Source organism: Dermacentor albipictus, chromosome 1 (assembly GCF_038994185.2).
Source record: "Dermacentor albipictus isolate Rhodes 1998 colony chromosome 1, USDA_Dalb.pri_finalv2, whole genome shotgun sequence".
NCBI lineage: Eukaryota > Metazoa > Arthropoda > Arachnida > Ixodida > Ixodidae > Dermacentor > Dermacentor albipictus.
In genome coordinates this window covers 39,148,656-39,160,912 of record NC_091821.1, presented here as the reverse complement: position 1 = coordinate 39,160,912, position 12,257 = coordinate 39,148,656, and the positions used below count along the sequence as shown (strand labels likewise).

At 46.7% G+C, this 12,257-nt stretch overlaps 1 protein-coding gene across 1 annotated transcript in view; it reads left to right on the top strand.

The window, feature by feature from the left end:
* Positions 1-12,257, top strand: part of LOC135901088 (cocaine esterase-like) — a 51,098-nt gene that overhangs the window by 30,895 nt on the left and 7,946 nt on the right. The window contains exons 2-7 of the mRNA XM_065430766.2: positions 206-346; positions 687-831; positions 1,936-2,121; positions 6,412-6,605; positions 7,535-7,700; positions 8,450-8,643. Coding sequence (XP_065286838.1) covers positions 206-346; positions 687-831; positions 1,936-2,121; positions 6,412-6,605; positions 7,535-7,700; positions 8,450-8,643 — 1,026 coding nt within the window. The remainder of the gene's footprint in view (positions 1-205; positions 347-686; positions 832-1,935; positions 2,122-6,411; positions 6,606-7,534; positions 7,701-8,449; positions 8,644-12,257) is intronic.

Sequence of the window (12,257 nt, the reverse complement as noted above, 5' to 3'; positions counted from 1 at the left end):
AGCTAATACGAAGGTTCTCGTGATCTCGATTAACGTCAAACACCTTGCATGTTTCATATATTTCGTTATTACCTATTTATTATTCCTCAAAGGCTCATTACAAAGGCACATTACAATTGCCTCATTATATGCATGAACGCTGGGGTCAGGGCCAGTGTAACATGTCCGGTTTTGATTCGAGCATGTCGATCTCTCTACTTTGTAGCCCCCCGTGATACACCCTGGCTGGAGCTCAGTGCTGGACGCGACTGCCTTCCGATCGGCGTGTCCGCAGTTTGACTACCGCGGGAGGATCGTCGGCAACGAAGATTGCCTCTTCCTCAACATCTACACGCCAGGATACAGGGTGAGCGACAGATAAACACGCACCGGCTATGTATGCCAACTCTTTCAACATGACTGCACGATCACTACACGATCTGTGCTACTGTGATCTGTGCTACTTCCATCGACATAAAGGATATGTCACGCAATGCGTTTCGGCAAATTCCGACAGTTTCTGATTACGTATATAAGGAAAAGGAGAGAGATGGACTTTGTTTAATGGGAGCTAAAGGAATAAGCTGTACTGCTTTAAGAGTTCAGCGACCAGCTTTTCACAGGTCTCTTGCATTTGCCATATATTTAGTCCTTCGCTATATCGGTTTGCGGACTTATTTTATAACGAAAATCCTGCTTAATCGCAGAACGGCCAGACCCCTTCCTACCCCGTGATGGTGTTTCTGCACGGTGGCAATTTCGAGACTGGAGCCGCAAGCCAGTACGGACCACAGAAGCTCGTCGACAAGGACGTCGTCGTGGTCACCATAAACTACAGGCTCGGCATTCTTGGTACGTTGCTTTGCTAATTTCATGATGACATTGTGTGAAGCAGCGAAGAAAAAGAAGACAAGAGAGGAGGGAGGTAACAAACACAGTACTATATAGCTGCTCAGATGTTCCCGAAAAAACCGTAATCTGTGCCGGTGATTTAAGAAAACTAACTGTCTTAGTGTGTGCTTGATCGTCGCCGTTTCTGCCAGTCGCTGCCTATTTTGGAAGTTTGTCCGTCCACATGGCCTCATATGTGTTACCATTGTTTTTCATGGAAAAGTAAAGACGACGATTATACGCCGACGAAGAATAAAGAAACTGAACAGGGCGTAAAATTGCCGCTTCCGTTTTGAAACAATTACACTTCGACGCCTGAGACAAAAGTGATCTCAGTAGTAGATTCGAAACGTTCCTACTTCTTTTTAAATTTTTGTAGATATTTTGCGCCTTTAAGTGCATACGTAAACAGTTGTTATTATGTCGTAAAGGCAGGCTCCACTGCTGCTTTTAACACAACCACCTCTTAAAGTCCTGAGGCCACATACCTTGAAGGTTTTGTAGTGGAAAGCACATCATTCAAGACGCTCCTCTGAAAACAAGATACGTTGATAAATGACCAAATATAACAGCGGGTTCATTTCGGCTGATTGGTATACATCCTGTCAAATAGCAGAATTTTTAACAGCGCGGAGGACAAAGAGCCAATTACGGAGAGCAGTCCAGCGCTCTGTTCTGTGCCTCTTTCTTTTTCTTTTTTTTTTTGTCCTGTGTAGCGCTGTCCAAAAGTCTGTTGTTCGGCCAAATATAAGCGATACAGAACGCGGTTGTGCTTAAAGTTCATCTTACGAGACGCCAACCGACATGAAACACCACTCATCGTTCGTGTTGACTCTGCGGGGCAAGTTCCTTAGGCAAATGGGAGCGCTGCTCCTATACGGTGAAGTCGCATTAGTGCCACGTTGGAAAGCGCACTCATACTACGCATGGTCGTACAGGCCTGTTTCCGCATTTTTTTTTTTTCGAGAACTACGAGCTGTGCGCCGGAACACATCGTTACCCAGGATGACCCAATTCTTCAGAGATAGAAAATCATTCGACCCATCCACACTTGTGTGCTCATAGGGTTCCTGAGCACGGGCGACAGCGTCTGCCCTGGCAATCTGGGCCTGCTGGACCAGAACCTGGCGCTCAAGTGGGTGCGCGACAACGTGGCCCACTTTGGCGGTGACCCTTCGCAGGTGACGCTCTTCGGCCAGGGCTCAGGCGCCGTCAGTGTCTTCCTGCATATCCTGTCACCACTCAGCCAAGGTGAGCGGCAAGTGCAAATCCAGAATCGTCGTCAGTCGTAGCACGTTGCAGAGATTTTTTGTTTTTACTATGGAATCGAAGCGGTTCCGCAAGTTAATCACACCGCAATACGTGTAAATTGTTCGTGCCGTATGGTGCAGTCTAGCGCCGACCATGCATGATGGTGTGTACCGTCAGTACTATTGAAGAATGTGCCTTTACGCACGACTTAAGGGTAACTAACATTTAATCACCCCAAGATGATCATAGTGTGTGCTTAAGGGTTATGTTACACACTTCTCTAGTGACACACATGATTTGCAACGCGTGGGCAAAGCGACCGTAAGCTTCGGCGGGAGGCCCACCCACATGAATTATATCCCTTCGCTTCGAAAAACGTATTTGCCGCATACGTGTCTCGCATAACTTAAGCACAACTCCTGAAGCATGTGCCCTGATGAGCACTCAGGGTCCACACGTACAGGATTCTGCAGTTATGGCCGTCTGTGTTCCGTGAGTTACGCGCACAACTCCGGTTTCTGTCGTTCCCCTTTCATTAAAGGGACGCTAAAGCGAAACGATGGAGGAAAGAAAAAAGAAGAAGGCAGGGAGGTTAACCAGAATAACGTCCGGTTGGCTACCATACACCGGGGGAATGGGAAAGGGGAAAGCAAAGATCACAGGGAAAGAGAGGAGGGAAGGAAAGAAGGAAATTGCGGCAAGTTCGCTGACGCGTGTGGTTTTACAAAAATTGCCTTAATAGGTGGTCGCACAAACCCGTCGTCCTTAAGAAACACAAAAGTGCCTTCACCAAAGCGAAACAATAAATCAGTTTAGACTAATGAAGAATTGTTTGAGAACCCTGCAGGCAGTCATTTCAAAAAAATATTTTGATTATTGGATGAGAAAATGAAGGCCCAAGTATCAGTACTTGAATTTCGCGCCGAAAGCCCAGCGCCAGTACGTCAGCGTGACGTCAGGGATTCCAAAGTATGTTTTCGCATTTGGGCCGCGTTGGCTGAATAAGGGCTCCGGAAACTTGTCATATTTAATAGTTGGTTCCTTTAGAACACAATGTAGTCAATCTGTACTGCTATATATAATTAGCAGGCCCCAGAAGATGCCATCAAAATCCGAGACGTCACAGCCCCTAGGTGCGGAAACTCAAGTAGGCGTCGCCACCCGTATTTCGTTCTGGCGCATTTTCTGGCTTACCAAACGTCGTATCGCTGTAAGAGTGGTGTTTTTGGTGTTGTAGAATGGTAATTTACTGATGTAGAAGAAATCATTTTTCACTTTAGTGTCCCTTTAAAAACTCGCAAATTCCTTTTTTAAAGAAGTTTTCAAGAAGTTCTAAGGCTTCTCTAAAAAAAAAACCTTGATAAGGCTTTGCTATTTAAGACATTCAAGATAAAGAAACACCGCAGAGCGAAAACTTGAATTAGAAAGCATCGCATTATTATAAAAAAAGTATTTGGTCAAGATGAGTTGGTTGACCAGGAACAGTGCCTAGCGTGCAGAAGCACACGGGACGAAAAGACACATAAAGTGCCGGTGTTGTGTTTACGTGCTGTGCCATTTTGTGTCATCACTTTCTGTCTATAGCCAATTTGCTTTAGTGAGCGTCATTCATTCCTCGAGAACATGGACTCCCTGCATAAAAGAACAACAAGAAATGTCATACGTCCGTTAGTCATCTCCGCCACTCTTTTTTTGACACAGTGGCGCTAGAATATGCTCGCACGCCGGAAAGAGGCGTAGCTCGTTGGCTCAGCGCCAGGCTTCAGAGCCGGAACGAAATTGGCTGGCTTCCATCCAGCGGGAACTGCACCACTCATTCACGAAGAATTGTAGAGCTCCGGAAGACAAAAGATACACCTCCAAGAAAAAAGGCAGTCATCGCTGACTTCATCATGTCGTAAAAAAGGTAATTGTTTGTTTGCGTGAGCGGTAGTTTCCGACAGCCTGTTCTCGATCATATATTCCAAAGACAAAGGCGGGCATTGTCATGGCTGCCAAGCGGCGTTCGAGCGAACATTTTAAGCCGGAACGGCGATTTGGGCTCGGCGTAATTAGATTTTCCGTTCGTGTCTATACTGTTCGTCACCGATTTTTGCTTGCGTAACTGCACTTCCTCTGGGCACAACGTCCGAGGGTCGTTGTCCCCAAGTGGTCCCTTGCTTGACTGCAGAGCATCTTTGGTTGCTTTTAATGCGCGAAACAGTCTTGTGTTTGTCAGAAAACGTTACGATAACAAGCTCGCCACGGCATAAAAAAGCTGCCAGCCTCTAGTTGGTCGGGTTTTTTGTTGAACTCGTGCTCATCCTAAAACAGTACCACCACCGGCCGCGGCCACTCAGACAGACCTTAAACGGCAACTGGAAAACGGCTTTGTCTTTGAGTTTCCCCGTAACGCAATAACATTTTCTCGTATATTTGAATTACAATTCGAAGCTATCATATCTGCAGCTTGTGTGTAAGTCGTACTTTAGGAATTCTGTGACGCAATTAGAAAAATACTATTATTTTAATAAGGCATTCGCGCTTGGCGGAAGGCCTGGAAGAATGAGGATGCATGTTGCACTTCCGCAAACCTACATGCGCGCGTGTCGTACGTCTCTTGTGGCGGTGGTGCTTGTCTAACGTCGGTTGTGCTTGCATAACGTCGGCAGCAGCTTCGCTGTACATCCGCTTTCACAGGATGGAATAGAGGCGCTTTTTTTTTAAATCTCGCCTGTGGCAGATAGCCTAATTCTATTCCTTGAGCTGGTTTACTCGAAAAGGCGAACATCAATTCCTTGAGCAATAAATTGAAATTGACGATTGAATATATAACTGATTTTTCACTAATTAGCGTTTTAAGCAATCACTTTCGGGCACAGATCGCACATCGCGAGGCATATCTCCTTATAGGAGGAATTCTCAGGGTGCCACTATTTTGATATGCGCGTTCCCTAATTTTACGACGAAATACATTGGTGGCCCAGTTAAATATCACCTGCATTGACTAAAAATGTGTTTTCTTGAAGAAAAAAGGAGGTGGAAAACAGTGCATTTTTCCGCAAGCTTGAGAGCACTTATCTCAAGGCTGGTGCTAGTTCCAAAATTTGTTGCAAATGAATGTAGCTTGCGAACTCGCTGCCTTCAATTCGTTAATTGCAACACGTACCCTAAAGTGATTAGTTACAAAGCCAAACAATAATTTTAATTAACAATGTATTTACTGTGCTTTCCAGTGCAATTAATGTCCTCCTACTTATTCGTGTAATCTTCCGCAGGTAGTAGAATCTCTTATTTTCTTCTGTTTTTCTGGCATCTTCTGTTTTTATGGCATCTTCATATTGAAACAATTTGCGCTAGGGCACTTAGGAAACTGGGATATTTAAAGCGAACCCTCAAATTCTCAACTAAGGACTGCAAATTAACAGCTTATAAATGCCTCGTCAGACCATTACTAGAGTACGCCTCAGTGGTTTGGGCACCATACACTGCACTTGACATTAGTAAGATTGAAGCTATACAAAAGAAAGCAATACGGTTCATTTTTAGCCGATATGACCGCAACTTTTCTCCCTCATCTCACGCATGCGCATTATCAATAGAACCCTTGGCTCATCGACGCACACTTGAACGTATCACTTTGCTACACAAGATTGTACACGGCCAAAGTTGCATTGATGCCCCGATTTCCTTCAGTCATCCCACTGGGCGTGCCACGCGCCGTTCACACCCACTTAATATTGTTCCTTTCCAGTCTTTTGTAAATTGTTTTAAGTATTCGTTTTTTCCAAGCACTGTTGAAATTTGGAACAACCTAGCTGGTTCCTTGCGGGAAAAACCTAATGAAGAATTTGTTAAGAGTTTGGGAGTTTGTGAACAATTGTCTAACCAGATTTTGTAATTACGTTTCAAGTTCATTGTATGTTGTGTTGATGTAATCTCTGGTGTATCCACTCCTGCTATGTCTCATGTATTGAGACAGCAGTATCTGTAAATAAATATTGCAGTTAAATCGCCAAGCGTTCTAGTTCTTTGTAGTAATTGTTTGGTCGAATTTCATGTAACGCGGCCTTTTGCTTACTTTTTCGTTCGTGTCTCGCTGCATATCGCTTGCCCAGAGTTCTCCGATTTCAGGTCGATCTATTGCAGTGGCGTACGCTATACTGCTTCATGGCTAGAGCTGCTTTATTTCTCGTCATGCCACCTGTGCTTTTCCTTTCGGAAGTGCCTATGCGGGAATGCCGGCAACGAGCGTCGCTAGCCTTTTCGAATGCCTGCCAAGTAAATGACAAAAAAAAAAAACGTTCCCAGGGCTGTTCGTGCGTGCCATCGCCGAGAGCGGCAGCCCGCTGAGCGACTGGGCCGTGGAGCCCGAACCGGCGCAGTTCAAGCGCATCGTGGCCCAGGGCGCGGGGTGCCCCACCGACGGCCCGTCGTTCGCGCTCATCGACTGCCTCATGCAGACGCCCAGCAGCGAGTTGCTGCGCATCCAGCAGGAGAGCAAGGTGCGTTCCACGGCCCGCCGCGGTCGTCTCGCGAGCTGCCCGCGGAGCTAGCTGCTCCCGAGGCTCACCGCTATAGACGAGCGAAGGCTGGAGACGGCCTGCGGTATCGCTGATAGACTGTACCCTCGCGCTGCTAGAGCGTGCGCCTTTGGAGAGACGATGAGCACGAGTTGCGGGGAAGTGCGTTAGCCGAAATGACGAATCCAGTGTTATAAAGCTTCCATTTCCTAAAATGAAAAATAAAAACTAAAATAATAGCGCAAACATAGCTAGCTGGTAATAATGCACAAGGAAAATATTCTGTGCGCAACTAAAGACCCAGCAACAATGCGTGTGCGTTTGTGACAAGTTCCGCGCGTATTACAAATAGATTTGTGCTTGCTTCATTTCGTCTTAGTCCATTGTCAATCTCTTTAATCTCTGCCCGCTGTTTTGCGTCTTATCGGCGTTTTGACGTTTTCTGATAGTCGAAAATGGTAATTTCAATTTCATGCTCGCATTCCTGAGTTGGTAAGCGCGGACGAATTCTAAGACGACCTCGAGTGCAGCTCTTGCCCGAAGCGGCAACAGCTAAAAAATAAAATAAAATAAAATAAAGCGATCGCCGCGTTTGCCTGATTCAAGGTACAGCGTTGTATGACGACCGATTCTCGACCGTATTTAACGCACGCCAGTCACCACCCAAGAGGGTATGAAGTGTAACTTCCGAAGCAAAATTTTCTTTAAAAGGCGTGAAATTATCAAATACATTCTTAGGGTGAAATATACAGCTCGTTCTTTTAATCTCAATCGGGGCAGGCGGGATCTAGTAGGGCAGTAAAAAAAAAAGAAATGTCTAAAACACGTACAACGTTACGCGACTGGCATGCCAGGCAGAGAGGGTGCGCGTACTCTCCAAGCCGTCCTGACTTGTGCGCGCGCGGCACCAGGTGTTCGGCGACTTCCCTGTGCGGACGGCGCCTGTGGTGGAGAAGTTCAACCCGCAGGGGGCGTTCCTGCCGGACGAGCCAGCCGCCCTGCTTGAGCGCGGAGAGTTCCGACGAGTGCCGCTGATCGCCGGCGTCAACAAGGACGAGACCGCCTTCTTTTTTCCCGGTAAGCGCAGTAGGACTCGACAACATTATACCAGCTCTGATCGGCGCCCGCCGCGCATCTGTTGGTGTCACTTGTACATTGAAAGTCGGCCGAAGGTTGGTTGAAGAAGACAGAATTGAAAGATCTAAAAGATTACAAGCCAGGGAGAGGGCAACCTCAGTCAAATACCAGTGTATCTGCGAGGTGATTCTCCGTCAAATAGGCACACGTGAAGACAAGTCCTCTTGTCGAAGCGTTGGTACCACGGGTTTCCCTTTCCTCCGTTCTCCTTTAGTTCCTTTCAGTACTGAAGCAATCCTCTGAAGGCATAGTTCTCAGTTCTCGAACGCGAGTACTGGGCCACTTATTATATGCTTTATACGAAACTATAGCTCGTGGCAGTCGAGATACGTAGGCTGCGTACTCACGAGCTCCTCTACCTTGGTGAGAACTGCTTGTCCTAGGCGCGCGCCCGTTCTGGACCACATTCACAAAACCGCGCATACGTGAACGACTTCGTAAATTCAGGCCCCGTTTAATCGCATGGCACTCGCTTTACTCGTACGTATTGCCTATAGCGAACGTGCCGAAAACGGACGTCTGGAAGGTGCCCACGGAAAGAAGGCGTTTTCCTTCGGTTAACTGTTGAGTGCCCTAGTCAACACCGAAGAGAATTGAGCGGAATGTTTCGTACTCCAGACATGCGTTCAGCGCTTCCACCGACGACCTGACGCCTCATTTGTCTTCCTTCCTTTTCTGTCTGTGCCCAGTGCTGTCCGGGTACCTTCGGGACCGGTCGGCGCGCAGTGCCACGTACGTGCGCGACCAGTTGCTGCCGCGCTTCCTGAGCAGCGCGCTGCGCTACAACCGGCCGCCGACGGATGTCGTGGACTCCGTGGACGAGACGTACTTCCGCGACGTCAACCCGCTCGACACGAACGCTGTCATCAGGGCCTTCATCAACGTACGTATAGAGCGCAAACCTTTTTTTTTATGGGCTTTTTTGGGGGGTTCAGCTAAAGCAAGAAATGCATGGTTATCTATTTTTTCAGAATTGAATTAAATCAAGTTCTCGGGTTTTATGAGCCAAATCAGTCACCTTGTTTAGGGGCACGCCGTAGTGGGGGATTCCAAATTAATTTTGAGCTCCTGGGGTTCTGAAACGCGTGCACCTAATGCATGGTACACGAGCATTTCTGCATTCTTCCTCCATCGGATTGCGGCCGCCACGGCCTGCATCGAACCCGCGACCTCATGCTCAGTAGCGCGACGCCATAGCCAGTGAGCTAGCATGGCGGGTGGATAGTTCTTTTTTTTTCAGTATCAGAATCACTTTATTCCTGTGAGTAATGAAGCAGTATTTACAAGAGGCGTATATACAAAAGGAGGTCCCGTAGAAACTCAGTTCAGACCTCCTTGCACCATGGGGTTTCGGTGCTGGGGCTAGCAGTAGGCTAAATTTTCCTATTATGAAGGTTCGCGCTTTTGTTAAACTGCAAATTGGCTGCGAACGGGACACAGTATCCTAACATGAATGAATTTTTAAGTGACATTTCTGAATTTTGAAGTGGCGATGCGCCCTATATTTGAATCCGCGTTTTTGATACGATCGGGTAGGAAAACACAATGCCTTCTAAAATAGTGGCAACAATAAATAGGGCCGGTGTCATCTGTTAATTCACGACAGTCACCTGCAAATGGAGTGGTTAGTGGAAGATGGTGCATCACCAGCAAAACTTTGACCGTCGAAAGCTAAATTACGACACATCTCGCTTTGCGAGCATGACTGTTGGCTCCTGTATATATATAAGACGGCACTGTTGTTTCAATCACCACTGTCGGCTCCTTTAAGACGGCAGAGATGGCATTTGCTTGGATCTCCACAGGAAGAGATACTGAATATTTGATGTCCAAGCTTACGTTTGCATTAAACAGGCATGAATATATATATATATATATATATATATATATATATATATATATATATATATATATATATATATATATATATATATATATATATATATATATATATATATATATATATATATAAACAACTGACTTACGGCCAGCTGTGTTTTCGTCTACTTTCATTTCCATTAATTTATAATTTCTTTAATTCAATTACTGAACACAAGTAATTTCCCCTACGTTGTCCTTGGTGCCACTTGCGGCGGAAGATCCGGCGTGCGCCGTGCATCAAAATAACGCCGTCACGGACCGCGCGCACGCTGCCACCGTCAATGCACCTCGTGTGCGCAGATGCACACGACAACTCGTAAACAGCGAACGCCCTTCCGCAGCCCTTCGATGAGACGGCGTGCTCAAGGCTTTGCGCGCTGTGGCACGCGCCCGCAAACGCCGTGTGAGCTTGAACGAAGCGCGAAAGCGGCAGTGGACTATAGCGCGACGCGCGCTGCTGTTCAACGTCGACGGCGCGAAGATCCCGGATACCGTGCACTTGGCGAGAAAAGCTGGGCAAGACAGCCGCGGGAAATGTGCATATCTCGAACGACACTTGGAAGAGCCGCGCAGACTACCGGAAGACGGCGCAATTAGAGAACGGGATGCAGCCACAAAGCGCCCACGTCGGTTGGAGCAACGTGAGCGCGGTTGAACGTGCCCGCGCTCCTCAGCCCAGTTTACCGCAGCCGACGCCGGTTTTGGTTGTGGCAAGTCTGCGGACAGTGCCGCGGGTGTTGTGTGCAGTGCGCACGATACTGCCTGTGACTTATGTCATAGTCACTTCCAGTATTGCATAAAATATTCACCAAGACGATTTACAATACAATAAGGGCAACACATGACTTCAGGCAACCAAGAGGCTTCAGGAAGGGATACTCTACAATGGATCGCATCCATGTCATCAATCAGGTAATCGAGAGATCTGCAGAGTACAATCAGCCTCTCTATATGGCTTTCATAGAATACGAAAATGCATTTGATTCAGTAGAGATACCAGCAGTCATAGGGGCATTACGTATTCAAGGAGTACAGGTAGCATACGTAAATATCTTGAAAAAGATCTACAGAGGTTCCACAGTCACCTTGATTCTCCTCAAGAAATGTAGAAAGGTACCTATAAAGAAGGGGGTCAGGCAAGGAGATACAATCTCTCCAATGCTATTCATTGCATGCTTGTAAGAAGTATTCAAGCTATTAAATTGGGATGGCTTAGGAGTGAGGATCAACGGCGAATATCTCAGCAACCTTCGATTTGCAGATGACATTCTCCTATTCAGCAACACTGGGGACAAATTGCAACAAATGATCGAAGACCTTAACAAAGAAAATGAAAGAGTGGGGATGAACATTATTATGCAGAACACAATAGCCGGGCAAGAGAACAAGCGTTCAGGATCGCCAGTTAGCTTCTGAAGTCTACAGGAGTACATTTACCGAGGCCAATTACTCAAAGGGGACCCTGATCATGAGAAGGAAATTTGCAGAAGAATAAATTAACGGGTCGGTGTGCATACGGCAGACATCGCTAGATCCTGACTAGAAGCTTACCACTATCATTTAAAAGAAAGGTGTACAATCAATGCATTCTACCGGTGTTGAGATATCGGGCAGAAATTTGGAGACTGACAGAGAAGCTCGAAAATAAGTTAAGGCCTGCACAAAGAGCGATGGAGCGAATAATGTCCGGCGTAACGTTAAGAGACAGGAAGAGAGCGGTGTGGAACAGAGAGCAAACGGAAATAGCAGATATTCTAATTGACATTAAGAGAAAAAAAAATGGAGCTGGGCAGGCCATGTATTCTTTAAAACTGATGGTAGCGCTAAAAAGGACGAACACATGGTGAAAAGACGACACGACGACGAGGAAATGCTCAGTCTTTAAAACCATCAGTTTTAAAGAATGCATCACCAACTTGCCCAGCACCAAGTTTTATTGAGGCCATGTAATGCGCAGGATACATAACCGGTGGACCATTATAGTTACAGAATGCGTTCCAAGAGAAGGGGAAAGCAGTCTAGCACGGCAGGAAATTAGGTGGGGTGAAGAAATTAGGAAATTCGCAGGCGCAAGTTGCAATCGGTTGGCGCAGGACAACAGTAATTGGAGATCGCAGGAATAGACCTTCGTCCTACAGTGGACATAAGATAGGCTGCTACTGCTGCTGCTGATGATGCATGAAGAAAACCAAATTGAAAACAAGAGCAGGCATAGCTATGCTTAGTTTCCGCGGAAAAAGCGCACGATGGATTTTCTTTTTCTGCGCTCTCAAAGAAATAGAGTAGTAGCGGGGTAACTTTTGCGGAAGTTTGTTGGTTGCTACTTCGTGTGCCTTCCTATAGCAGCTTCGTCAGCGAGGTCGTTGCCGGAGATACCGCAATGACCAGGCAGCCACTGAAACACGACGTCGTGTCCTTTCGCGATCATGTGATGGTGCATTTCTCGTATCTCCGACACGAGTTGTTCACAGGACCCACGACGAAGAGATGACCGAAGACATTGTAAGGCCGCCTTCGAAGCGCAGAATATTGCTCACTGATTAGCCAGTTGGTTGCTAATATAATCGACGGCACCTCGGAGGGCAACAAGCTCCGAACCGGTCGATTTTGTCAAGT